This window comes from Camelus bactrianus, chromosome 17 (assembly GCF_048773025.1).
Source record: "Camelus bactrianus isolate YW-2024 breed Bactrian camel chromosome 17, ASM4877302v1, whole genome shotgun sequence".
Classification (NCBI taxonomy): Eukaryota; Metazoa; Chordata; class Mammalia; order Artiodactyla; family Camelidae; genus Camelus; species Camelus bactrianus.
Window position 1 is genome coordinate 272,290 of NC_133555.1, and position 26,774 is coordinate 299,063.

Consider the following 26,774-nt stretch of genomic DNA (forward strand, 5'->3'; position numbering starts at 1 on the left):
GAACATGCCCACCTCACGCCTGCTCTTGCCATCTGCCGGTTTCTGGGCGACACTTGGCCTACACGGTGGGCATCTGTTGTGCTGGCTTGTCGTGACAGGTGACAATCCTGCTGTACCTGGCGGAAGTGGCGGTGCGGCTGACGTGGCACCAGGCCCTGGACCCGGACAGCCACTGCATCCCCTACCTCACGGGGCTGGGAGACCTGCTAGGCACTGGCCTCCTGGCACTCTGCTTCCTCAGCCACGGGCTCCTGATGGGAGGCATCTCAGGACCAGTGCCCGGACCTTCCTAGGAGCTCAGGAGTCCAGCTGCGCTGTGCAGCGTCCCCTGTGCCTGTAGGAGCAGGACGCAGCCTCCCCGGCTGGGCCCTCGTGTGGATGCCTGTCAGGTGCTGAGACGCACATTGCTGGGTGCATGTGGAGGGCAGGTGCCCGGAGGTGCTGGAGGAAGAGGCGTGCCTGCACTTCAGTGGGACACCTGGGTTGGGATGACGTGGGAAGAAGACCCTCTGCCCCTGCTCCGTCTAGCCCTGGTGGCTGCGTGACCAGTACAGGGCCCTGCCCCCCATCTGCTTCCCTCATGTGTCACCGCTTGCTTTTTTTTTCTTTTTTTTTTTTTTTTTTTTTTTCAGCAAAACACTTAGTTTAAGTCCCCTGATAGTTAAAATTATTTTAAAGTAAATCTGGAATCTCAGTTCCAGCCTGAGATTGGGGTGGGATTGACGAGCTGGGCGAGTGAAAGGCTGTGACCATCCGCTGAAGGAAGAATGCTGTCGACCTTCAGGCTGCCACTGTGCAAAGGCTTTTATTCACTCCTGCTGGGCCGCGCCCCAACGCCCACCGGGAATCCTGGTGCCCAGGAGCCCAAGAGCCGCTCTGAGCACCTGGGGGACCCTGACCACGGGGCGTGTAAGACAGAGGCCCGGCCCCTCGTGGAGGGAGACCACAAGCCAAGGTGGGTGATGGGAACCATTTCTACACAGAGATGCCCTCGAGCAGGACGAGAGGAGTTGGGATGGAGCCGGGGTGGGGGGAGGGTCAGGCCCAAAAGCCCCAAACTCAAAGATAAAGCAGAAGGGGCAGGGTTTGGATGATTCAAGTCTGAGAATCAAAATATCTAAAGAAACACACTTGAGAAGTCACAAGGCAAAAAAAAAAAACCAAAAAGCCGTTTTTGAAACCCTGTGTCCAGTCTGCAAATAACAAATAAATATGTGCAAGTTTACTAACTGGTCTCCTTTTGCAAGACAGACCTCACTCTGAAAACGTACAGCTCCACACGCACCTCCCACCTCAACACAAACACACGTGTGGGTCCAGTCCCGCACAGAGCTCAGTACTCGGAAGGCGGCTTTGCAAACCGTTGTCCAGCTACCATTAAACGCTAATACCGAAATACAGAAGTTAGAGAAATCATTTTTAAACTTTTAACTAAACTGGGTCTGCACGGGTCCTGGGGGCCGCTTCACCCAACACGCCCCTCTGACACGGGGTGGGATTCAGCTCCCTGTGACAAGCAGACCCGTCCCGTCCCACAGGGGGGGACCCTGCCCCCGCTCAGCCCTTCCTGAACGTGACGAGCGCTCCTGGCCGCAACACAGGAGGGGTGCATCCCCAGTCAGTGTACCCAGCGTCTCTGAAGAGCCAGGCTGGCCTTCGGGGCGGCCGCTGGGCCCAGGCCGGGCTGCCCTCACCGCCTGCCGCTGCTGCACTCCAGGCTGGGGACGTCCTCAGGCCCGGAGGCCCCTCCAGCCGCGGGCAGCGCCTCCTGGAGAAGCAAGCAGAGCATGAGGGGCAGGCGGGGGCACCCCCACCCAAACTGAGAAAACTGCCTCCCCTTCCAAGCACGCATCCTTGTAGAAGAAAATGTTAACGTGAAGAAAACCAGGGAAGGTGTGCTCAGCCCTGTGTGCCAGGCCTCAAGATCGGACCGGCCCCCTTTCATCTGTGACCCCTCCCTGGGGGCGCAACCGCCATCACCAGCTGCCTCCCTGCCCGCCTAGCTCATGGCCACAATGTCACCCCGGCACGCTTCCTCCTACAGGAAGCCCCACAGCGCAGGTGAGGTCACCGCCTTCTGGCTGACTTGTGGTGACCAACCCACCCTCCTCAAGGGCGGCCCCGAGACAATAACGCCCCACAGGCCGAGGACACTAGTCGCCCAGCCCTCCAGGTCGCCCCACCCTGAACAACACTCCATCCAGCATGGACCTTGGACATCACGGAAAGTGCTGAACAGCCCAATTTGAACGTAAAGAAAACTACAGTTACTCCTTGTACTGATTTTTAAAACACCTGTTTGAAACCTGCTGGCTACACGCTCATTATTCTGTACCCAATTCTGACCTGTCCACGGCCACCCATACGCGGCTTGGCCACTCATTCAAGCAAACCGTTTGATTTGTCCAGGTCTGTCTCCCCGCAGGCTCCCTCCAGAGGAGAAAACGACCAGTTTCCAAGTGAGAAGCCTCTCAAAGGCGTGTGGAATCCCACCCCGTCTGCGGCGAGTGACCGAGCTTTCTCAGCACTTTTCTCGGCCACTCACCCAGTTTTCCTAGAAAGCGGACAACCACCCCGCCACCCAGCCCGCGGGGTCGGGCGAGGCCACCCTAGGGACAGACCGACCCAGTCTAAGCCAAGCAGAGCCGTGCGGCTTCCAGACCTGCAGGGCGTAGATGGGCACATCGACAGCAAACAGCGGGTGCAGGGCAGGAGGCTGCGGGCTGAGGGCCACTGGCAGGACCACGTCACCCACCGGGGCGTCCTGGGGAGGCAACGGCACCGCATCAGTGACTCCGCACCTGACCCAGGGCCCCTCACTGGGGACCGGCAGAACCAGCCCTTTCTGGAAACCAGCATTGTTCAGGAGAGGCAACAGCTGGACCCAGGTGAGGCCTGAAGACCCAGCAGTGGCTGGAGTAGGGGGCTGGGCCACCTGCCTCCCCGGGTCCTCATGCCCTCGCCCCCACCCAGGCCCAGTGGCCCAAGAGCCGAGTACACAGAAGGTGCTCAATGAGGAGGCGGCAGGTGACCGGCCAGGTCAGAACCCCATGTCCTCAGCAGTCCGGCCCCTTCTCTCCCCAGACCATCTTCCAGCCCAGCTGCAGGTACCTGTGGCCCTGCCCTGAGGGCTCAGTGTGGAGAGAAGACAGGAGGGAAACACAAGCCAGCACCCTTCCCACAAAGGCCTCCTGGTGCCACCCTGGAGATGGGGAGACAGCTGCCTTCACCCGCCCTGGTCCCATGGCAGGGGGTGGGGTGGGGCAGGGCCGAGGGGAATGTTTGGCCACGCAGTGTGACAGATGGGAAGGAGGGCAAAGCTGGCCCAGGGTGGGGGGGGTTGCTCAGGGACACCCCCTGCCTGCCCCCAGCCCTCCCCCGCCACTCTCACCTGCAGCAGCTGGACCTGGACGCACGGCACCCCGGCGGGGACAGGTCCAGGCAGAGCCCCGCCGGGAACCACGAGGCTCCCCCACAGCAAGCCGCTTGGGCTGGCCGGGCCTGGATCCCCTTGCCCTTCACTCCAAGCAGCCCCTGCAGCTCCTGAAACACACACGAGGTCCTGAGTGCGGCTCTGCCCGCTCTGCAGACCCTGTCACTCTGTCACCAGTGACCAGAGTAACCAAGAGGGCAGAGCAGGAAGATGAGGACACTGGTCTCCTGCACAGACAGCACTGACCTGCTGCTCCGGGGGGCAGACTCCCCCTCACCGTCAGGCTCCAGTGGCCCTCGGCACGCGGCCCCGACACCACTGAGCACGTCTAGCCTTGCAGGAAGGCAGGAGGGGGAAGCCACTGCAACCCCCCCCAACACCTGCACCCACCAGACACCTCCTGTCCAGTGTCCTTCATAAATCATCAGTCTCTTGGTTTTGTAAAAACAGTTTTAAAAAATGAAATATAAAGAAGAAAAACTCCAAACACCCAGAAAGGGTTTTTGACACAAGAACCCTGGAGGCAGAGACCGACCACCTGGATCCGAGTCCCGGCCCCACCACCGCCCCCTGCCTGACCCAGGACCAGCAAGGGAGCCCTGGCTGGGTTCTCGGCTCCAGGGCGCGGGGAGGACGGAACAGGTGCACGTGCCGCGCTCACAGCCAGCAGGAGGGACTTTAGGCGCCGTCCCTGCTGCGTGGACACCAGCCCGGGACCGGCTGCACAAAGACAGTTTTGCAATGAACATCACACAGGTTAACCTTAATAAAAGTATTAAATTCTGCTGAATTTAACAAAACGGAAAGAACAGGCAAGTCTGAAGGACTTGGTGAATTTGTAGAAAATAGTTCTTCATGAAAATTTCTAGCTGCTCTCCAGTCAAAGAAAAACGGCGAAGAACACGAGGGGCTGGACACTCGTCCGGGTCTCGGTCTTGGCCCCAAACAGGCGTGGTGGGCTCTGCTCCCTGGTGGCAGGCTTCCCCAGCCCTGAGCACTCCCTTTCCTGGTCCACCGCCAGGTTCTTGGCCCCGGAGGCCCGTCACCCCGACTGTCCCCAGGGTTCTCCTGTCCTGGTGCCTTCGCTCAGGACAAGCTGGGGCTGGGCAGAACTCACTTGTCCTTCAGTTAGGATATTCTACCCCACCCCCAGCTCTCCTGGGGCATGTGCTGCGCCAGCCGCCTCTGGGACCAAACCTGAACACACAGTTATGCTCTGGAGTCTTTGACCAGTCTAGCACATTTCCCTGAGATGAAAATATGTACATAAATTAAAATTTTGTTTGTTTAAATATGCTTTCTAGAAGTGAAAATGCCTCATCTGAAAAACTGAGTTACCGCTGCAATTATTAGGCAAACTTGATCAAAGTAACAAAATATATCAGACACTCTGGTAATTACAAAACCTTAAAAGCAAAACTGTACTGAAAACGCAGTGCAGCTGACGGCCTGGCTCCAGGCAGCCCTGTGTCTGCCACAAGCACTTCCTCCTGAGACGCGCTCAGCACACACCTCTGCTGACCAGAAGAGCCGTGACCACGCTTGTGCACCTAGGGTCCTTCCATCACAGCTCCTGCAACAGATTCGGCCCCTCCACTCCCACGGAGCCCAGGCAGCACGGTCGGCCTCGCTTTTGACAGAGGTCTGACCCCATCTTGTAATCAGATAAGCACACTGAGAAACGTCTAAAGGAAGACCCTACCCTGACAGCTACTACGGAGTAACTCAGGAAGGCATCAAATGCCTCTTCTCAAGTTCCTTTTAAAAGCAGGTGAGGCTTAGATGACGTCTGCCTAACGTCACCGTCCAGTCTCATGACAAACAAGAGGAACCCGAGCCTCCCGCTGATCCCGCGGTGACTCAGAGCCCGCTGTGGCGGTCGCCCCATGTTACCCACGAAGCAGCAACTATGCTCAGAGCCTGGCTTTCACTCACAAACGTGGGCGTGCAGGCTATTCAACTACAGGGAAACTGAGGAAAAGCCACGAGTACCGATCAGCAGCGAACTCCACTAATTTTCCAGACACCATGATTCCATGTTCTCTTCATACTCATGGGAAGACGGGGTCTACGCTGCTCCAACACCGGTCGGGAACTGGAGCCCGACCGCACTGTCGCTGGGACGGTGCAGAGGTGCTGACTTACGACGGCAAACAGGATCAGTTCTCACAACAGTGTCACCAGACACTCAATCCAACAAAAACCACATAAATCCTCAAGATACACCGTCACTCCAGAGTCCGAGAGCCTGGTGACCCCACGGACACCACGTCACATTCAGAAGGGCCATTGTGGCTGAGGGTGGGGCTCGAACGCCAGGGTCACTTCTCTCCAGTCACTCCCGTGTCCCGGGGCAGAAGGCCAGGCTCGTGTGGCCACTGGATGCTGCGGCCTGCCCGGGGCTCTCGCCTTAGGCAGCTGCTCCTGCAGGGCAACAGCAGAGGCTGCAAAAGGCAAGGCTACGGTGAAGGCACACCCCCGGCCCCTGCACAACGCTCACCCCTGGGGAGGCCCACGTGGGGACGGGCAGCTGGCCTGGGTCCACCCGCGCAGACTTGTCCCTGGGCCCGGCCCAAGGGGCCTAGCTGAGGGGCTCCAGGAGACACTGGCTTGTTTACCCCCTCCCTGCCAGGTGACGCGGGAGGTGACTGGTTTTGGACGCAGAGGCCACCTCCGGAAGGAAAGTGCCAGACAGCCTGCAGAGCTCCTGGACTTGACGCACCTCCCTAGGCAACTCAAGGTCAGGAAAGGTCACTGCGGAGGGGACACCTCCTCACAGTCCCAGCCCCAGGCCGCGTGCCACCGTGCATGTGAGGAGGCTGCAAGGGAAGGAGGCAGGGCCACAGGAAGGGACCGCGACCCCCACGGATGCCAGGCACCCCCCGACCCACTGCTCAGGGGGGAACACCTTCACAGTCAGGGCTGTTGGGGTGGGGGTCACATGACCCGAAAGACCCTGTGCCACCTGACAATGCATCATCAACGTTCAAGGCAGTGAAAGCCACTCCCTCACCCGGAGCTGGTTAAGGACACCTGTCTCCCTGTGGGTACTTGAAGGCAGGCTGAACAAACAAGGGTCTCCACGCAGAACCCACGACGACCCCACAGCCCAGAGTGCCCACCAGTAAAGGACCACGGCACTAAATGCAATGTGACTGACTTACACTGATCACCAGAAAAATCAAAACTTCCTTTCTCATGGTGGAAATCCACAAAGTCTTACAGGGCGAGGCTATCTTCACACCGAACTGAATTTAGCCCCGGCGTTCTCCACGTTTATCTGAAACGCTGATTTGCACAGGGGAGCTTTCGGGAAGGGAGCCCAGCCAGCAAGGACACTTTTGCTAAGCAGACCTCAGAAGACCCCCAGGGCAATGAACACGTCGCTAGCAGAGCGAGCTGGCCCGTCTGTGCGGCCCCGCACCCACTGGCTTGTCCATGAACCGCCTCCCAGAGCCACAGCAAGAGCTGGGTGAGGCCGGCAGCACAGAGCCTGGCATGGACGGGTGCCCGCCAGGACCTCGTAACCAAGGCCCTGCACGGAGGCCGCCGGGCACCGGCCAGCCCTCTACCCCCACAGAGGAGAGGCCTCACTCCCCCCAACCCACCCTCGGTGCAGGGGAGTCCTGAGGTCCTCGTCTGGACCGGAGGGACCATGCCCCCGACTCTGCCAGGGACGGGGGCTCTCACCTGTCACGGGCAGTGGGGGCACCGGGAGTAATTCTCTCAGTTCCTTACGTGTTTAATCCTACACAGCCCGTGAGAAGACGCCCTACAAAATGTGCTTAATCACAAGGAAAGATATTCCTGGTGTTAGCAGCAAAAAGCAGGAAATGTGTATCGTTTCTTCAAAACGCGTTCACAGGAGGAAGATGAACATCACAGCGCGAGGACGTGGTGTTCCCTGGGGGGTGGGGCTGCAGGGGGGTAAGAAGCCACCTTCATCTTCCCAGAGAGGAACCCGGCGCTGCCAGGCCCACTCACTACACGCCCACACCCGTCCCTGCGTGCCCCCGCCCCTCGGGCCAGCCCACCTCAGGCCCCCCAGGCGCCTGGACCTAGGCCCAGCGCCTCCTAGCGTTTTCTTTTCCGAAGATGCTCGGAGAGTCTCACCAAGTCGTTCTTCCCGATGAACTGAAGACTTACAGGGGTTTTCCTGCAAGTTCCTTTGGGGATTTAAAGGAACTGAATAAAAGATGTAGATTAACACTGAAAACAGAGCTTGCATCCAGGCCCAGGGCAGGCACTAAGCGGGCCTCACACAGGCGCAGTGCGTCTGTCACTGGTGATCCCGAGACACGTCACCACTTTTAACTGCCACCGTGAGTGAGACTCACCTTTCATTGTTTTTTCTGAATATTCTAACAGAAAAGTTCCTGACCTGACACACGCAAAGTTACTGTACAGCGAGCTACCTAACCCTGCTCCTGCTTCTGACCACCTCAGTTGGCTCCCTTGGGTTTTCCGATCACAGGAAAGTCATCGCTGCTCCTTCCCGTTCCCCTATGTTCCCCTAATCCCCACCCCCGGTGAAGTGCCCGCCCTCACTGCCCGGCTGCCCCTTCCCCACCTGCGCACAGCAGGAAAAGACACAGCTGGTGGCCAGTGGCACTTGCTTACGGGGAAACCTTCCTGGTCCCCACTGGTTAAGGCTTGTGACTTCCTCCATCAGCAATGAAGCCTTGTACCAGCCGCCTCGTCTGGCGTCGGTGGGGACTCCAGGTCTCCCTGGGCTCCTGCTGTTCTGCTCCAGCACAGCCCTGTGGAGGGTCTGTGGTCAGAGTCTGTCCAAGGCTCTCTGGGGGCATTCAACGTGCGCTACCATGTGGCATGCCCGGGACAGAGCACCTCTCCCCTCACCCCTGCTGTCCACGTCCTGTAAACTGGCACCTCTCCCCCAAGGCCATCCTCACTCACAGGGACTGAAGGAGCGCCCCGTCTCAGAAGTGCTGCTCTGCCCACTCCCGGGGGGTCGGGGCCGGGCTGTCACCACTCCTGGGTGGCTGTGAGACGTCCCAGAAGGCACAGCGGGGACCCTACGCCTGGCTTCTGTTGCCCCAGGAGTCCCGGCCCACAGGTTCCTACCTGACTGCTCTGCAGTCGCCCTGGTGGCTCCGCTGAAACAGTGCAGGAGGAGGCAGCCGTGTGCCCCTGGGACCTGGCTCCACGCTGGCTCTACGCTGGCTCTGTCCCCTGAGCAGGCCTCCCCACTCACACCATGCTGACCTCGGTGGGGGGACCCAAGGACCCCTGATCTCCCTGCTGCCTCCCTGTCCCTATGGTTTATTTTCAGCAGAGCAGCTGGCACGATCCTTTAAAAAATACCACGTCCCTCTTCTAATGACGCCCTCTGACGGCCCCACCTGGCTCTCAGGGAAGCCCAAGTCTGACGGGGCCCCGGGACCCCACAGCCTGGCCTCCCTCCAGCTCCGAGCACGTCCCCAAACACGCTCCCTGGGCTCAGTCGCCTGGACAAAGACCCTGTGCTGACCGCACCCCTGGACTCGGGCCTCACAAGGGCTGTCCTTCGCCCAGACTGGTCCACGCGGACCCCTCCTCGCAGCAGGGCCTCTGCCTGACCTTCCTGTTGTGCTCACAGTCACCATCCGACTTAACCGCCGTCCCTCATTATCTGCTGTCTGTGCCCCGCGTGTCCATCCAGCCCGCGGCCTGGGCACAGCCCCAGGAGCCCTCTCTCTGCTGCCTCTCGGGCCAGTCCCGTCCTCGCCTCCTTCGGGGCCTGCCCACTTTGTGGAACGATCTCCTGGTTCTTTCGCAGCTTTTGCTGCCACTGTGAGGGACAAGCTGCTTCCTCCCCAGGCTTCTCTGGGTTCTACACTCTGACGTTAGTATGAACCCCTGCTGTGTAGCTTTGGGGTTTTACTTTGTTTCCCCTTAACTCTAACCTTCTAACTACTTCCGTCCAGAACATGTCTCTTCTGGATGACACATGGTTGGGATTTTGCTCTCTGGCCCCAGCAAAAGCCAGGGAGCCCCGCGCACGCCACCGTCTCTGCCGCTGTCATGGGGCCGCCGGCGGTGAGCACCGCGCCTTCCTCCCAGGACCCCTGCCCTCGGGGTGCAGAAAGGTCACGCGGTTTTTTTCAAGCTTACTTTGCTATCAGCTTCAAGGATAAAAGTTTCTCTTTTATGTTGAGAAAACATCTCTGGCTTATTTGGGGGAGAGCCTCAAAACTGAAGATAAAGAACTCTTCCACACTGGAGAGCAACCCGAAGGGAACCGCCTTGGGTTCTAGACCCTACACCCCATTTTGCACCACGTTCAGAGCACACATTTCCTAAGAATCGACGCACACTTTGCACTGAGCTACACGGACTGTGTTTTACACGACCAGAACAGTCCTGCTCCTGCAGCTTCTCTGTTCTCGGACCTACTGCACCACATCCTGAAACCCAAAAGCCCCCAAACCCAGGTTTTTCCCAAGTTTGCTGCCAACACTAACGTAGCAGCAACACGTGACCTGAACGCACCAGAAAACTATTTGTCGCCTTGACTCCACTTGAGTTAATGTGTGTCAACTCAGAACTGGTCGTGCTGAGAAGCACAGAACCACGTCACCGTGTTACCGTCCTAAAGTGCGAGACATTCCGAATTCAAAACCAGCAGCATGGGTCAACCTGCATGAATCCACTTCCCAGCACCGCCCACCGCGTGTCTCGATGCAGCCATGTCCAGGGGCACCGCGTGTAAGCACACACCACACCCGGGCCTCAGTTCTGAGACGCCCAGGAAAGCAAACGGGCCCCAGAGACGCGGCTGATTCCGGGGCTGGGGGTCAGGGTATCATCAGGCGAGCCTGGTGGTGCCAGGAAGTCAGGGAAGTGCCCCCAAGGCCAGGACAGGAGTCCAACTGCCAGGGCTCAAAGCTGGAACAATTTGAGCAACAAAATAAACACTGACATATCGATTATAATCCAGGATTGATTACAGTCACTGAAAGGGCACAGTGAACACCCCTACATCCGTCCTGATGTAACTGAATGAGCAGAGGGTGAGGGACAGCTCTCCTCACACAACCTGGTGAAAACCACTGTGACGCCAGCGCAGGAACAAGAGCACGGGCAAACCGCCCTCCACGCCAGGCAGGGCTCTGAGGAGACAGGACGCCTCGCCCCAGGAGGGTCAGAAGCCCCTGGCGTCAGCTCGCCCTCCAGGTGGTGGATAGACAGCCCTGCTCACACGACGGAGCCGGAGATGCCGGGATGGTGGCCAGTGAGCGCCGCATGCTGTCACCTGGTGGGAAGGGAGGCAGCACCGTCCCCAGCCCAGGGAGAGGTGGCTGAAGCTCTGTCCCGGGTGACTGTACTCCAGTCCTTTGGCTGCGACAGCCCACAGCCAGGAGTTCTCAGTCCTCGTGCAGAGTCAGCGAGACCCTCAAAGTCACTGCTGGTGTCAGAGTGAGGGTGACCTGCGGATCTGCATTCAGGGACCTACCGCAAAACCAGCGTCTGTTGACTACAAAGGGGAAGGAAGACGTCACGATGGAGGCCCTCGGCCCCACGGTCAGTGTGGTACAGCCCGCAGCGAGCCCGCGAGTGCCCGGACAAGACGCAGCAGGAAGGATGCCTCCCGTCTCCCAGCCTGGGTCCACTCGGGAGGGAGCAGTAGACAGACCCGAAGGGAGGGTGGCCCCAACTCAAGGGCACCTAGAGGTGGCAGAGCAGATAGACCAGGCAGTCGACTGGGGACGGAAGAAGGGCCCCAAGGAACCATCTTATGCACACGCAGTCCGCGCCCAGTCAGGGGACTGTGGCCCTGGTCCTAGCTCACAGCACACGGCCACCGCGGGGGCTGGGTCAGGGCACCACAACCGGGACCGTGCACATGGAAGCGCGTTCGCGGCAAGTCTGAAACTGCAGCAAACTTAAGTGTCGGGGAGAAGCACAGTTGGTGCCCAGGGTTTTGGAAAAGGGACCATGGGCCTCTGTCACACTCCTCTGTCTGTCAGCTGTTACAAGACTTCAGGAGGGCACTGAAGGAGGACACAGGGCAAAGGTGAGCCTTCACTGCTGCCTTCACAACGAAGGCGGCACCTGGCAGGTTCCAGACTTCTATTTCCCTTAATAAATTGCTCACATCACTAAGCAGATAAAAACACTCTGACCACGCCTGGAGGATGCGGAGAAACCAGCTCATTATTTTGAAAACTGACATAGAAAGACTCAGACATTTGCCCTGACTCTCCTGTATGAAATGACACAGAAAGAGCACAGGCCACCCTCCCGCAGCCCCTGGGACGAACAGGCCCAGAACCCTGGGTGTCCACAGCCGCGCACAAGGATTAGGCATCAGGGCCGCAGCACAGACCCCCACTGCCTGCACACCTGCCCCCAGGCCCTCACTCCAGAGCAGGGCTCTGGCAGTCACAACCGACCTCCAGGGAACACAGAGGTGAAGGAGCCTGTGAAGCCGACGCGTCAGCCGCACAGACCACCCAGACACTCCCACACACGCGGGAGGGACGGGAACCGACGAATGTGAACGAGACCTGAAAACGCACCAACCAGCAAGTGACACAGGGGCTCCACCCGGACTGACTCGAAGAGACAGACAGAAAACACGGATGCGTCTGAAACCAGTGAGAATTATGACACTCGCTAGACACTGATTTTAAGGAAAATGTACCGTTAACTCTTATAGAGGCAGGAACAGGACGTGCCTGTGGTCAGTGTCCCTACCTGCCTAAAAGCCGATGCTGAAGAACTAACAGAAGCAGTGATGACAACGCAGCCACCTCCCCATGCCGCCGCATCCCAGTCCCCTAACTCCACGCACCACGGACCCGCCCTTTCTGCAGGCGCACCTGCCTCGCGACTGCAGGCCCTGCTCAGACACAGCGACAGTGATGGTGACGCCACGTGCGTCATGGGACAGTATTTGCTTTAAAAAAAACCTGACTGACAGGAAGTAGGGAGTTAACAATGCTTGAAATAAACCACATTAAGAACAGAAAAATGCAAAATCGCATACTGATAACCCTACCTAACTCTCAATGTTCCTACAAAAATTCTACACGAGCATAAAAGAAAAGTGAAATTTACAAAATAACGTTCGAAGAACCCAGCGTTACCTTTACAAAAGGCCTTACACGGTTTCCCTGTCTCACTTTCAGGGTGGGCGGATGAGGCCACCGACTAGCAGGTCTTGTCTGATGCACTCAGGTGTCTTTTTAAAAGATCCAAAGAAGGCGCTGACGCTCACCAGGAGAGGATTTCCTGAGCTGGGCACCCGTGAGGCCGCCCGCCGCCCACCCTCAGCCCGGCTCCTGCCCCCCGCACACATAGCCTCACCTGCGTGGCTCCCAGCTCCTCTCTGCTTTTTTTTCTGGGCTTGCTGAGTGGCTCTGGAGTCAGTTCCTGCTGAGCCCCCACCTTCCTGAGACCAAAGAAAAGCATGTCAGTCACTGGATCCAGATGGCAGAGGCAGGGGTCAGGGCTGCGTCCTGAACACGGGCTCCCGCAGAGGCTGGCAGAGAACCAAACGCCACGTCTGGTGACAGTGACAGTGACACCGACAGCTGGGCGGAACCAGAGTTGGAACTAGGCAGGGTTTTATCATCCAGAGAAGCAAAGTTTATTCCTCCAAAGTCTAAAACATATCAAAAGACTGTACACAGAAACGCGTATAAAACGCACGACACCCCCCCGCGGCCGGAACCCACGGGGCAGCCCGCCCCCGGCGGCCAGGGCTCACTTCCCACCGCCTCTCATCTCAGAACGAGCCGCGGGGCTCCGGGGGCTCCCCTCGGTCTCGAGGGGCCCGCCGGGCGGGTGTGGAAGCGCCCACAGGAGACCCACGGCGGGGCTGGGCTGTACCTGGGGCCCGTCCACCACTCGCCATCTGTGCTCGGGGAACTGCGGCAGCCCAGCGTCACAGAGCTGGCGAGAGAACGGACAGGGTCAGGGTTGGGGTCCGCGAGCGCCCCTCCTGCAGCTGCCCCAACCCCCGCCCTGCCGGGCCTGGCTGGCGACAAGTGACTGCTGCTCAGGCAGAACAAGTGAGCCCTGGCTCCGTGGACGAGGGGCTGCCACGTCTCTTACAGCTGACAGAAGCACAGAGGAACTCGCTTTTTAAAAAATTGTGGTAAAATAAGAGTTAACTTTTTAAATACAAGCATCACCAGCGCATCTACCCTGCACCACAGAGGAAAGCTACAGGGTCACTCCCACCTGAGACTGAGGAAGCCTCTCCAAAGGGCCTCTGGCTAAGTGACTTTAAATTACGTCATAGTAAACGTCTAGCTGATATAAATACAATTAAAGTGTGCTGGCTGTCGAGCCTGAGGGCCGGGGAGGCGTTCTTTCAGCTCTCCACAAACCAGGCCCGCAGCCCCCCCCTCCTGTTAATTCTCATTAAATTTTCTGTGCGGTTCTGGTTTGTCAAATCTTAGCGACAGCTGCTGTCACGATTCCTCCTGGTCACGAGCGTGCCTGAGGACCGACACTACGTGACAAACTCAAGGGCAGGACGTTTCAACGTTGTCAAACACCCCAGATGTTCTTCAGGAAAAGACACATGTTGTCACGAAGTCACAGAACTCACAAAGACCTTAGAAATCGTGTAGCCCAAAGACCCTCATTCTAGAAACAAGCGAGAATTTAAGGCTCAGACAGGGTCAGTGATTTGCTCAAGGCTGTAAAATCTAGTCAGTTCCAGCCTGGAGGTCAGGATGCAGATTTCCAGAGCGCGGCCCAGGCTCAGTCCTGCCGCGCACCAGGGAGAACGTCTGCACAGAAAGGGTTAGCCCAAAACACCGCCCGGCTGCGAGGTGCGAGCTACGTGCTGGTGACTGAACAGAGTGCGTCATACCAAGTACAAGCTGCCGGTCCCCGCACCGCGCCCCACGTCTCTCTGGGGACTGGGCTCCTCCACGGGTCGGGCCGCCCCTCCACTGTGCTGCGGCCGCCCCGCAGCGTCGGGGCCAGGAGGCAAGTCCGACTCCACTTTGATTGGAACCAGCAGCTCCGGGACACTGGTGCTTCCCTGGGGGCTGCCCACCGAGGTCAGCAGGGAGGCGCTGGCGGCAGGACTGCTGCTGGCAGTCAAGGCCTGTGGGTCCTGGCTCAAGTTCCCCAGGGGCAGAGCCAGGAGACAGCCCAGCGCGCCCGCAGCCTGCACGTCGTCCACAACAAAGCTGCTCGGCTGCAGGACTGCGGCTGCCGTCCCGAGGACGAGGGGGCCGTCCAGGCTCGGGGGAACGTCACTGTGGGCCACCAAGACCAGCGGGTCCATCGGCCCCAAGGACCCATGACTGGCAGGGAGGCTCCCTCCGAGAGAGGAGCTCACAGAAGTCACGTCGATGGTCAGGATTCCAGCGCTCAGCACCTCGTCAGGGGCCCCGGCTGCACCACCGCCCTCCCCCGGTGGGTCGGAGAAGAGAGCTGCCAGGTCCGTGGGGCCACCAAGGCTGCTGGTGGGTGCGGCCAGCGGAGGAAAGAGGTCTGGAAAAGGAACGGGGAGCTCTGGTTACCTTGGGCCCCTACAAGACTGGGAAGTTCTGTCTGTGCTCAAGCTGCTGGTGAGCGGGCGTCCAGGGTACCCCTGCTGACTCCCCGCACCCGCTGCCCGGCCCTGCGGGCGCCACTGCCCCAGTCCTCCAGACCGAGGGAGGGACATTTCCTAAGGTTATGTTACCCAGTACCAGGGACACAAGACTTGGAATCCCAGTCTCCCCAACCTCAACCCTGTCTTCTCTCTGCCACACCATAGGAGCCGCCCAGGGGACCGTGAACTCCCCCGGAGCACAGCCCCTCAGGAGCCGGGCACACGTGGTCTCGGCTCTGGGGACACCGCAGAGTCGGCCTGTGTCAGTCGACGACTCACTCAACCCTCCGCCCGGCTGCACAGCAAGCCGCCACGTCAGAGCAGACCTGAGCCACCTGCGGGGGCCAGTGGGGAAGGGGCCTGCCTCGTCTGACTGTGGGCTGGCCCCAAAGGGCCCCCGACGGCCCCAGCCACTCTGCTGCCCAAATATCACGCTCCCTGAGCAGCGGGCACGGGCCTGGCCTGAGGCAGCACTTAGCAGCTTGAGTAGAAATAAGTCTAGCAGCGTCCCTCTTCATTCAGTCTTCACCGTGGGTCCTAACACCCTTCCGGTATCTGTTATTCAATTAATTTAAACAATCAGAGTACCCTTGGGGAAATGATGAACATTAACACACTTTAAAAAAATGCCAGTGAACGCTCACCTTGGGAGCTGCGCACAAGCCCACCCGGTCAGCCCGAGCCCAGGGCTCCCCAGGCCCCGGGCAAACAGGAGCAGAGGCACAAAGAACTCACGCAGTGGAGCCCAGCGAGGCCCTTCGCCATCCCTCCGGCAGGACCGCCCACACCCTCCGGCAGCGCCTTCCAAACCCGCACTTCCGGCTCGGACGTGCGACGTTTCCAACGCAATCCCACCGCAGAAATCCACTCTGCGCGCCACCCCCACCATGAAAACACACCAACCAACCCCAGACCGCACCCTCAGTGGGCGCGCTGCTCCCAAGTTCAGAAACCGGCCCAGTGGCTACTGCTTTGGAGCTTCCAGCACCAACGAGACGTTTTAAAAGAAATAGCACTAATTCTTTGGAGAAATAAGAAATGGAAAACTGTATCTTTTTCAAGACCTTCCAAAGATTCCCTTGACTAAATCTCAAGGATTCAGCTCCCTGTGAAACGATAAAAATAATCTCATGCAAAGAGATAAATTTCTGATTAAGCATTTTCCTAACCCCACAAACATTCAGAGACCTGCTACGTGTGAAGACCAGACACTCAAAGACCACGACAGAGACACGACTGCAGAGCGGCCTCGCTGCAGCACCTCCCGGCCAGGGTGACCTCAGGCACATCCTCCTTCCTCCTCAGCCAGTCGGTGAGGGCTTCAAGACCCACCCAGGACCACGTCAGCGGCACCCAAACACCAGCCCCGGGCCTGGCAGTCAGCCCAGGATACAGACACTCGCAAGCATCTACTTCTCACGAGGTGAGACTGGGACAGCCTGTCACCTACCGACACACGGCCACATCACATACGAAGGCCTGGGACACGTGGCTCACAGACCAGTGCCTGTCACACAACTAGGATTTCACAACCAGGCCCCGCCAGGTGCAGCAAGCCTCTCAGGCCCCAGGGAGCAGGGCTGGGAAGGGCTCTAGGGCAGAGGCAGCCACGGGGCCACCCAGACTCCCCAAGCCCTGTGCAGGGGATGTGCACGTGGCCTGGACAGGCAGGATTCTAAGTCCCAGGCCGCCAGGGAGCGGGATGGCCAGGCTCCATGTGCCCAGAGTCATCCCTCTGGGCGACCACGAGATTCTGGTCCCCTCTCTGCCCTCCCGACACGGCTCTGTTCTGTCTTCAAGTTCGAGGACTTCCCTGGGCCACAGGATGGACAAGAGGGGGCAGTGGGACTAAGACTCGGAACTCAGGACAGGTCGCATGGGCGGAGGATGAGGAGACAAGGCCAGAGAGGCCAACTATGCAGAAGACAGACAGCCTTCGAGGGCAGCACTTCAGAGACAAGGGAGTGGTTACGGGTCAGAGGCAGGAGAGGCCACGAGGCACAGCAGCTGCGGCGCCCGGCCTGGGAGAAGGCACCGGACAGGAGCCACCTAACCATGCGCCAGATGACCTCTGAGCGGAGCCAAGGAAGGACCCGCATCTGGTCTCACGTGTCCCGCCCTCAGAGGGGTGAACGGAGCCGACCTGGGGGCCGGCGGTGCTGTCTGACCATGTGCGCCTTCATGCTGTGCTTGGAGGTGAAGAGCCGGTCGCAGCTGGAGACGGGGCACCGGCTTTTCGGGGCAGCCACGTCCTGCAGGTGCTTCTTGGAGTGAATGTAGAGACTGCTCCGTGCGGAGAACCTGGCGCAGCACCCTGGGCAAGAGAGAGGCACACGCGTTGGACAGAGGCCCGGAAATGGGTCACACGTCCGTCCTGTCGGGACCCAGACAGGCACGTCCTGCTCTGGCCTCCGGCAAATGCCCCGGGCAACATCCCCGGGAACTGCACTCAAAAGCAAACCCTGTTTTTAAATGCAGACATGAGGTCCAGCATCAGCCACAGGCAAGATGCGGCCCTGGACGAGTTAACTCGGCCTGTTCCTGCGCTGCCAGAGCGGCTGCCAACGCGCCCTTCCCCCGCTGCGCCACCCTGGTCCTCCCCACCGGGCCCACCCGAAGAAAACCCTGATGCTCTGACCTCTGGGCTTGGGGACCATCTCCACAGACCAGGAGAGCCATGTCCTCTCATTTCACCACCGAGAGGCTGACGCCCATAGGGACTGGCACCCAGAGAAGAGGCCGGAGCCAGCGTGACCAGTCAGAGCAGGTACACACACTGCCAGAGGGACACCAGGCACAGCAATGGACGGCACCCTCCTCTGCACCCCGATTTCCCACCACTGGGGCTCCCCCGCAGGGACACAGCCATGAGTGTGTGACCTGGTGGGGACACGTAAGCCACCAGCCGCCTAAGGAAGGGGGATGAGGCCAGGGGTCCGGCCAACAAGTGTCCCAGAAGCAGAGGACAGCACCCCCGAGGGGGAGGTCTCAGGAGATGACACATCTGAGGTGACAAGGGGTGGCCCCACAGCCAGGAAGGCGTCCGGCCGAGGGGCTGCCATGTGAGGGCACGGGGACCACGAAGAGGCTGTGGGCGCTGGAGCCCAACTCTGTCCCAGGCCTCTGTGGTGCAGCCTCCCCTCCCTTCCAGGTCTCCAGCCTTTCCGTCAGGCGGGGACTAAAGCTCCAAGCTCGTCACAGCAGGCCGGTCTCAGGAGGCAAGGGGTCGCCGGGGCCCAGGGCCATGTGAGGACAGGCTGGCTGCCTCTGAGAGGAGTTCTGAACTTCATTTTCAAACAAAGCTTCAAACTTGTTTCCAGGTCAGGCTCTAGACAGCCGTGTGGGAAACAACAGAGAGACAGCAGAGGCCCCGGCCGCACCGCGGGGGCTGTGGCCAGGCCGCCGGGCTCCACGTGGTGCAGAGGCGCAGGCATCATGGGGTCCCTCACGCGCTCCCAGCGCGGACTCAGGGCACACTTCCTGTCACACCGCCCTCCCCAGCACAGGGACGCCCACCACGCTCCTGCCAGCACAGAGTTTCCCTCTGTAGAGATACCTGCTAACGCAACAGCGGTCAAACACCTCTCATTCTAATCCGCCTTTCCCTCTGCAGCCGGAGTGTGGTCGCTTTCCATGTGTCAGTGCCTGCCTTTCCCTAACTGCAACACAGTCTACTGAGATTCACGCCAGTTCTTTGCAAATCAAAGACACACATCTCCCACATTCACACCAAGTTACCGCCACCCAGGGGGGTGGGTAGAAACAACTCATCAAAGACAATCTTCCCTCCAAACCCCAACCCCCCGGGGGTCCACTCCAGTCACACCCACCACGCACACAGGCAGACTGGCAGACTGGAGACTCGAGAGGTCCCGCCACGCACATGCTGCCCCTCCCCACACCTTCACTGCTGAGCTCACCGTCCTCTCCTCCTCCTGTGGAAAGTGGCCGGTGGCGGGTTTTTAACTTTTTATTACAGAACGTTTCAGACGTCTACAAAATCAAAGAAAGCCATAGATTCCTCCAGACTCAAGAACTGTCAGCTCTCAGCAAGTCTGAAAAAGGGTTCTGGGGCCCCTCCACCTCCACTCCCTTGAAAAGAGCGCCTCTGATCAACCACGCTGACCACCCTCTGCCACTCCCTGCTCACCCCCTACGTCAGAGGGGCTCAGAGCTCGCGAGGGTGCAGCTCCCGGGAGGAAACCCCTGCAGCCAGCTCCAGTCCCGCCCCTCTCCCTCCACCACCTCTAGAGCTGGGTGGGAACAGCCGTCCCTGCCTTACCTGGGCCCTCCGGGGTCCTCGCCATCCGCTGCCCTCAGCTCCTCGCACCGGCCCACCTGCCTCCTTCCCCAAGCATCACCCTACCTCAGCCCCAGGGCCCACCTGTGCCTCGTGCCCTCCTCGGGCCCTCCCAGAGCTCCCTCCACCTTCCTCCCAGAGTTCGTGGCAAGCCCTGCAGCCAGGCCTTCGGCTTGTATTGAGAAGCAGTATCACAGCAGCAACGGGTGACGCTTACTGATGTATTCTCACGCCCTAATTAAACTTACCCACCAACCAGGCCCTCACTTCACAGGTGAGCTTGTCCGGGTCACAGAGCTGCCCGCGCAGACCTGGACTGGAGTCCGGCACCACGCTCCCCTGCCGGGCCCCGCCGTGCGGGCACGTGGCATGCACTGCTCCTCCAGACCCGTGTCTGCTGCCAGGGCTCCATGAGGTGTGCCTCACTCCCCGCTCGCCCAGAGCCTCACAGGACATCCCTGCGTCCTGAACATCTGCACGTAGAAAGCCCGTGGGGACGAACCTCCAAGTCAAACCCAACTCCTGCGTCCCCACCTCAGCTCGGACCCTGACCTCCCCACTCGCCACTGAGCACCATCCAACTCCCGACTGCCTCGTCTACACCGTCTCCCCCATCTCCCCTTCCCACCACCATAGCCCATCTGCCCAGGACACCGGCGGGCGCCTGAACTCCAGCGTGGTCCATCACCTCTGCCTGGAGCACTCAGCTGGCTGCCCTGCGGCTCTGGGAGACTCACCCACACTGGCCCTCCTGCCTCTACCCCTAGCCATCTCTTACTCATGCCCCGAGGCCCAAGAACTGTTCAGGTGACCTCCTCTGTGCACCAAGCCCCTGCGTGTCAGCTGCCTACCTGTCACACCCCAACTGGAGCCCTGATGGAGGCAGAACCCAGTCTGGGTGAGAACACCTGCCACACGTCTGCTGCACTCTAGGAACCGGATGGCTACAAATGGGTCTTTACTATCCCCTTCTCCAGAAGAGGAACCTCAGGCACAGAGAAGCTTGCTTGAGGTCGCCAACTTCAGGAGCGTGGGGTCAGGATTCAACTCCACCAGCACAGGCTGACCGGCCCACGGGCCCCGTCCACCCGCAACACTGGCAGGCAGCACGGACAGCCCCAGAGGCACCAGGGACTGCATCGAGCTCTCAGGCTCTGAGAGCATAACCAGCCCGGCTCTACTGCTGCCCAGGCCCCGCACAAGGAGCTGCGCTCGCCGAGTCCACAACCCGTGCCAGACTCCAAACAGGCACTTTTCACACGTCATTTCACAACCGCTGAACTCTCACATCACAACCACCAAATCAAACAGGCAGCTCAGCAGAGCTGTGGCCGGTTTAGTGAGAGCTCCATGGGGCCAAGAGTCAAGCGGGCCTGGCTGTGAAGTTTGCTCACAAAGGGAGAGCAGTCTGCTAACCCTGCTCAAGTCAGCACGATGCCACAGCTCCCACGCCCCGCTGTGAAGGACTTACACCCCGCACAGAGCAAGGGCACACAGTACCAGCCCACAGCGCTGGGTGGCAGGCGCCGCCTACCTTCCACAGGGCAGACGAAGGGCTTGGTGCCCAGGTGCGTGACGCTGTGGCCCTTAAGGTGCTCCGCCCGCGTGAACGACTTCCCACAGCCCTCGACGGGGCAGGTGAACCTCCGGTCATCCTCATGCTTCCTGCCCGGACAGAAAGGCAGCAGTGAGCACTCGCAGCCAGGGACACCAGGCTTTGGGGCCCACTACCCATCTAAAGGTCTGCAGGACAGACCAAACTACAAAGTCTTTGGGTTTAATTTAAAAAAAAAAAAAAAAAAAAAAAACACACACACTTCAAAAAAGTCGTAATTTTCTCTCCAGCCCACATGGGCAGATCCACTGCCCTGTAATCAGAAATTCCACTGTAATGACGAGGCCAACCCTATGGTCAGACACGGAGCCACTGTGCTGCGTCAGTCCAGGGACAGCGGCTCCCAAGGGGCTGATGAAGCCACTCCCACTGTTCAGAAGCCCCTAAACTAAACAAGCGCTCCGCACCATGGAGGACAGCGAGACCACAGTGCCGTAGGCGCCCTCAGCCCATGCGGAAGCGCGGGTTCCCTCCAGGTGGTGCTTTTATGTGGAGCGCTGCGAGCCCCGGCTGTGTGAGCAAGGATGAACGGCCAGCCTCTCCAGGTCCCTGAGCAGAACGGGAGCCGTCAGAGCTGCTGTGGAGCCTGAACGAGGGCCACGGGCCGTGGGCCACGTGCTGAACGGCACTGCACAGGCCCAGCCCACCAAGGGCGTCGCCACCGCCACGGGAGGTTTGTAAAGACACGAGGAAGGCTTGTTCTGTGATGTTAATTTTTTACAATATCAAGTTGTGTATTAAGTGTACCCATCAAACTTAGCAGAGTATACACAGAAAAAACTGACTTCAGGTGATCAGATTCTGAGAGGTTTCCTTCTTATAAGCTTTCTGAATTATCAACATCATCCATGCGGGGCTTCATTTTTTGTAACTTAACAAAGACCACAGATTATCGTATCCACGGGCTCCTGTTACTGACAAACAATTCAGTCACTTTCGAGTCTAAGAACTCAACCAAAACGTCAAGATTACCTTTTGTGTCTCAGGAGCTTGGACATGCTGGTGAAGGTCCAGCCGCAGCTGTCAGAGTCACAGACAAAAGGCCTTTCTCCTGAGAAGGGAAGACACGCCAGCACGTGAGTACAGATGGGGGCTGCCGGCGGGTGGGGGTCTGGCCCCCGCCGCCCACTCTCACCTGTGTGGCTCCGCAGGTGTATTTTCAGGCGACAGGCTTTGTCGTACTGCTTGCTGCACCCAGGGAAGGAGCAGGAGAAGAGCTCCTGCTCCCGGAAGTGGGCCCGGTTATGGGAGAAGAGCGCGCTCACAGTGATGAAGGTCTTCTCGCAGCCTGAACAGGAGACACAGACCTGCTCACCGTCGGGACAGAAATCACATCACAGCTAAACAGTCACCACCCGGGCGGCTGCTCCCATCCAAGCAGACGAGGAAGAAGGTGACTCTGGAGCACTCCAGGCAGTTGTGACACCGGAGTCTGTGGCGGGACGGCTCACATCGAGGTGGCTGGGGACAAGCACTGGGTGCATCCAGGCCACCTGTCCTGACGTGACTCGCAGAGGAGGCATCTGATCCAAAGTCCTCCAGGCACAGCCATCTGCCCCCAGTCTGTGCACAGACCCCACCTCCACTGAGAACTCAACTGCCAAAGATGCCCCATGTGAGACCAAGAAAACCAAGGAGAGAAATCAGGCACCAGGGAAGCAGATTGGCCTGGGAGGGCCGCAGAGCACCACGCAGTGAGACTCACCCGCGGAAGAGGTGCTGCACCTCTGCCCTTAGGAACGTCCTCCCCGACACCCTCCCCACACGACACCCAGCCTCTGTCCTCTTCCCTCTGCCTGCCTCCTCAGGGCTCCTGCTCTGGCAAAGCCACGGGGTCACCCCACTCCCATGGCCTTACCGGCACCTGCATCGTCAACCCGGCTGAGCCCCCAGACTTCGCAGGTCACTAGTTCCCAACAGGGCACAGTGTACGGGGCTGCAAGGTGCTCAGCAGGGGTCTCTGCTGCCTTCATCGAGCGCCTGGTGCGCGTCCACACCCAGCAGAGGCGTACTGCGTGGCCCTGCGCAGAAGCACTGGCCCAGAGGCCCCGCCCTCCTAGCATCACCTCACTGGGAAGCGCCTGTCTTCCTAAATGCCCCCAGCCCTCCTCTCTGGCATAAATCTACCCCTCCTTCCCCATTTCTGGCTTTGGTGTCTTCACATACGCAGTCTCTGCTTCAGTGAGAACCACCCTACCCCAACGGACAGTCAAGCCTCTGGCCCCACTTCTGCCATCTTTCACACCCAGAGCCCGCTGCCTCCAACTGGGTCAGCCCTCAGGACTCAGCTCTGGGTCCCTCTTCTGCTCCCACTCTGACACCCCACCCATCATTCACCTGAAAACCCTCAGGGTGACCTCAGGCCCTGAAGCAGGCTGCACCCCTGACCCTCCCAACACTATACCCAGAAGGACGCTCTCTGGGCCTCTGACTGGAGAGCCGTACGTCAGTCACCGTCAATTCCAAGTGCAGGACCGAGAAAGGTGTTGAACCAACGGCCAAAAGCCATGCCCTCCAGGAAGAAGGGGAGCACAGGCCGGTGCCCAAAGGCACCGCCAGGAGAACACGAGAACCTGGAAACACCTGACTCTTGTTCCGCCTTCCAAAGCCCTGTATTAGGCTATGCTTCATACCATATTCGTTACTAGGAAAGCGCCGCAGGTATATGACACGACAGAGTCGCTGGGCGTGTGCTAGGCACACGCGGGAGCTTTTCTTTTAACTAAGGGGACGCGGGGGGCCTCCGCACCTGTCTGTCCTCACAGCCCAGGTCCCCTGCCTGCCCCCGCCCCGCAGCTGCGCCGGCCAGTACTGCCTCCCCGCAGCCCCCCAGCCCCTCCTTCCCAGGCAGGAATCTTCCCCTCCAGAGGCCCCTGTCCCTCTGGGAGCAGCTCAACCTGCCTATCCTGGTGGGAGAGTTCATAGGCAACCACGGCGGGAAGGACCCCCTCCACCGGGTTTTATCCACCCTGCTCGGCCTCAGTCTCTTCATCTCTAAGATGAAGGCATTCTCAGAACTTCACAAAACTTTACACCCAAACGAAATAAAAATTTTAAAGGCACAAAAACGGATGCACCATACACCCGCGATGATCCCCTCAGCGCCTGAAGGTCTTCCGTGGGGCCGGACCGCCCCGCGTCCCTGCAAGACGGAGCAAACCACGAGCCCAGGAAAATAAAGACCTGCCTGGCGACTCGAGTCTCGGGGAAGACTCCTCGGCAGCTTCATTAACCGGAAACACCTGAGCTACCGCGCCGCCCAAACCTCGCAGCGATGCACGGTTCCGTGCAGGGCTCGGTGCCTCCCCAAAACCCGGGAAAGGGGAGGAGAAACGCAGAGGACCCCGCCCCCGCCGCCCCCGCCGCCCCCGCCGCCGCGCCGGTTACCGGGAAAGTCACACTTGTAGGGCCGCTCGGGCTCGAAGTGGCTGCGCTGGTGCGAGCTGAGCTTGGCGTGCGTGGGGAAGCGCTCGGCGCAGACCTCGCACTTGAACAGGCTCTCCTGCTCGTGGCCCTTCATGTGCGCCTTGAGGTTGTACACGGTAGTGAACTTCTTGCCGCAGCCGCCCACCGGGCAGCCGAAGGGCCGCAGCTTGTCGTGCGACTGCAGGTGCCGCTTGAGCTTGTAGGACGTGGTGAAGGCCCAGCCGCAGCCGTCCAGCGGGCACTTGAAGGGCCGCCGGCCCTGGCTGCCGCCGTGCGTCAGCAGGTGCACCTTGAGCTGGTGCTTCTTGGCGAAGGCGAGCGCGCACTGCGGCTCCGGGCAGCGGTAGCCGGGGCCGGCGGGCACGCGGCGGCCCTCGGCCGGGCTAGCGGCCTCCTGGCGGGGCGCCGGGCCCCGGGGCGGCGCGGCCAGCGCGAGGACGCCGCGCTCCAGGCGCACCAGCAGGTCCTGGCCGCCCGCGGCCCCGGGGCCCGCGAGGGGCGCGCCGGGCCGGGGGGCGAGGGCAGCGGCACCGGGAGCCTGCGCGGGGCAGCCGGCAGGGCTCGCGGCGCCGCCGGGCTCGGGCTCGGGCTCCCGCCGCCCGGGGGCCTCGGCCGCGCCGCGCGCCACTTCCAGCAGCACCACGAAGGATTCGCCGCCGCCGTCGGGGCCCGCTGCCCGGGCCTCCCCGCGCCGCGGCCCCTGCGCGCCGTCCTCGGGGCCCCGCAGCAGCAGCAGGCGGCGGCGCGCGGGGCCCGGGGCTCTGCGGGCCCGGCCGGGGCCGCCACCCAGCTGGGGTCCGCGCGGGGCCGGGGCCGGAGCTGCGAGCGACGCCGGCGCGTCCATCTTGGGCCGCAGCGCGTCAGCCGCCGCCTCGCCGGAAGCACCGCCCCCGCCGCACGCCCGCCGAGCGCGACGCCCGCGGGTCGGCGCCAAAGCCCGGCGTGGAGCGCGGCGCGCGGGGCCTGCTGGGCCGCGTGACGTCAGCGCCGCGCCCGGCCCCGCCCCCGCCGCCTCGGTCGGCGCCGCCTGGCGTTTCGTCCGCGCCCGGGTCGACCGTGTCCACCCGCAGGTCCGCGGGAGGCTTCTGCGCCCGCCGCCCTGCCGGTTCTCCGCCGGCCGGCCGGCTCAGCCCTCCCGCGGGGCCTCGCCCCGCCCCCGTACTCGTCTGCGCCCCCGGCTCGTGGCTGCAGCGGCTGCTCGGCCCTTCCCGGTGGTTCGGGCTGTGTGCCTCCCTGAAGAAGGCCCCGTGAGGACGGCGGCCCTGCCTCGCTCCCAGCCCACGCCCGGAGGCCAGCGGCGGAGACTCGGTAACCGGCCCCTGCGCTGACGGAGACGCGCTCTGTTCTTACACGTACTGTAGAACAAGGTCCATCAGTAACGTCCGAGAAAACAGGAAACATCTTTGTGCGTGTATGCATTTATGCCAGAAATACTCCGCTCCAGACTATTCGACGAAGGAAAAAAAAATGTTCACCAGACAGTACCGGGACAACTGGAATCCACATGCAACAGAACGGATTTGGGCCTCCGCCTCGCACCAGACACAAAAAGGAACTCAAAATGGGTGAGGGCCTGGATGCAGAGCCATCGCTGTGAAACTACTACGGGAAGACCGTTAGGTCTAGACTGTAAATCGGTGTGACCTTGGGTCGGGGACTGGCTTCTTAGCTGCCGAACCAGCAGCACAGCCAGTGTGAGAAACAGCCTGGGCTTCATCGAGATAAAAACGGGTCGGCCGGGCAAGAGAAAGAAAATAAACGGGACCTAACCAAACTTACAAGCTTTTGCACAGTAAAGGAGACTATAAACAACGCAAAAAGACAACTTACGGACTGGGAGAAAACGGTTGTAAACCATGTGAATGACAAGGGCTTAATTTCCAAAAGATACCGACAGCTTATACGGCTAAATAAAAAAACAGATAACCCAATCAAAACACGGGCAGAAACAGACATTTCTCCAGAGACATCCGGATGGCCAATAGACACGTGAAAAGATGCTCATTGCAGTTTTGACTTGCATGCATTAGAGAAATGCGAGTCAGAACCACAATGAGGTATCACCTCACACTGGTCAGAATGGCCATCCTCAGTAAGTCTACAAGCAACGATCGTGGAGAGGGTGTGGAGAAAAGGGAGCTCTCCTACACTGTTGGTGGGAATGTGATTTGGTGTATCCACTGTGGAAAACAAGTGTGAAGATTTCTTTAAAAACTAAAGATAGTAAGTTAGGCACAGATAAGTATGATACGACTACGTGTAGAATCTAAAAAATACAAGTCAACTTATTTACAAAACAGAAACAGGCTCACAGACAGGGAAAACAAACAACGCTTACCAGAGGGGAAGGGGAGGGATAAATTAGGAGTATGGGATTGATAGACAGACACCACTATATATAAAATAGATAAACAAGGATTTACTGTACGGTACA

The 26,774-nt window shown here is 59.8% G+C and overlaps 2 protein-coding genes across 9 annotated transcripts in view; one reads left to right on the forward strand and one right to left on the reverse strand.

Moving 5' to 3' along the window:
• The window catches only part of SLC41A3 (solute carrier family 41 member 3), a 55,952-nt gene extending 54,727 nt beyond the window's left edge, over positions 1 to 1,225 (forward strand). For all 7 annotated transcript variants that reach the window (XM_074344158.1, XM_074344161.1, XM_074344160.1 and 4 more), the window contains one exon: positions 99 to 1,225. In XM_074344158.1, coding sequence (XP_074200259.1) covers positions 99 to 293 — 195 coding nt within the window. In that variant the 3' untranslated portion in view covers positions 294 to 1,225. The remainder of the gene's footprint in view (positions 1 to 98) is intronic.
• On the reverse strand, positions 787 to 25,194 carry ZXDC (ZXD family zinc finger C). Of its 2 annotated transcripts, XM_074344152.1 has the most exons (11): positions 24,302 to 25,194; positions 22,050 to 22,202; positions 21,887 to 21,965; positions 20,834 to 20,964; positions 17,143 to 17,313; positions 14,265 to 14,896; positions 13,271 to 13,333; positions 12,746 to 12,830; positions 3,392 to 3,543; positions 2,663 to 2,764; positions 787 to 1,768 (listed from the first exon to the last, which is right to left on the reverse strand). In XM_074344152.1, the coding sequence occupies exons 1-11, from the start codon at positions 25,182 to 25,184 to the stop codon at positions 1,691 to 1,693; spliced, it is 2,529 nt and encodes an 842-aa protein (XP_074200253.1). In that variant the 5' UTR covers positions 25,185 to 25,194; the 3' UTR covers positions 787 to 1,690. The 2 variants fall into 2 exon arrangements, with proteins under 2 accessions (XP_074200253.1, XP_074200254.1); XM_074344153.1 differs by lacking the exon at positions 13,271 to 13,333.
• Between the last annotated feature and the right edge of the window lie 1,580 nt (positions 25,195 to 26,774).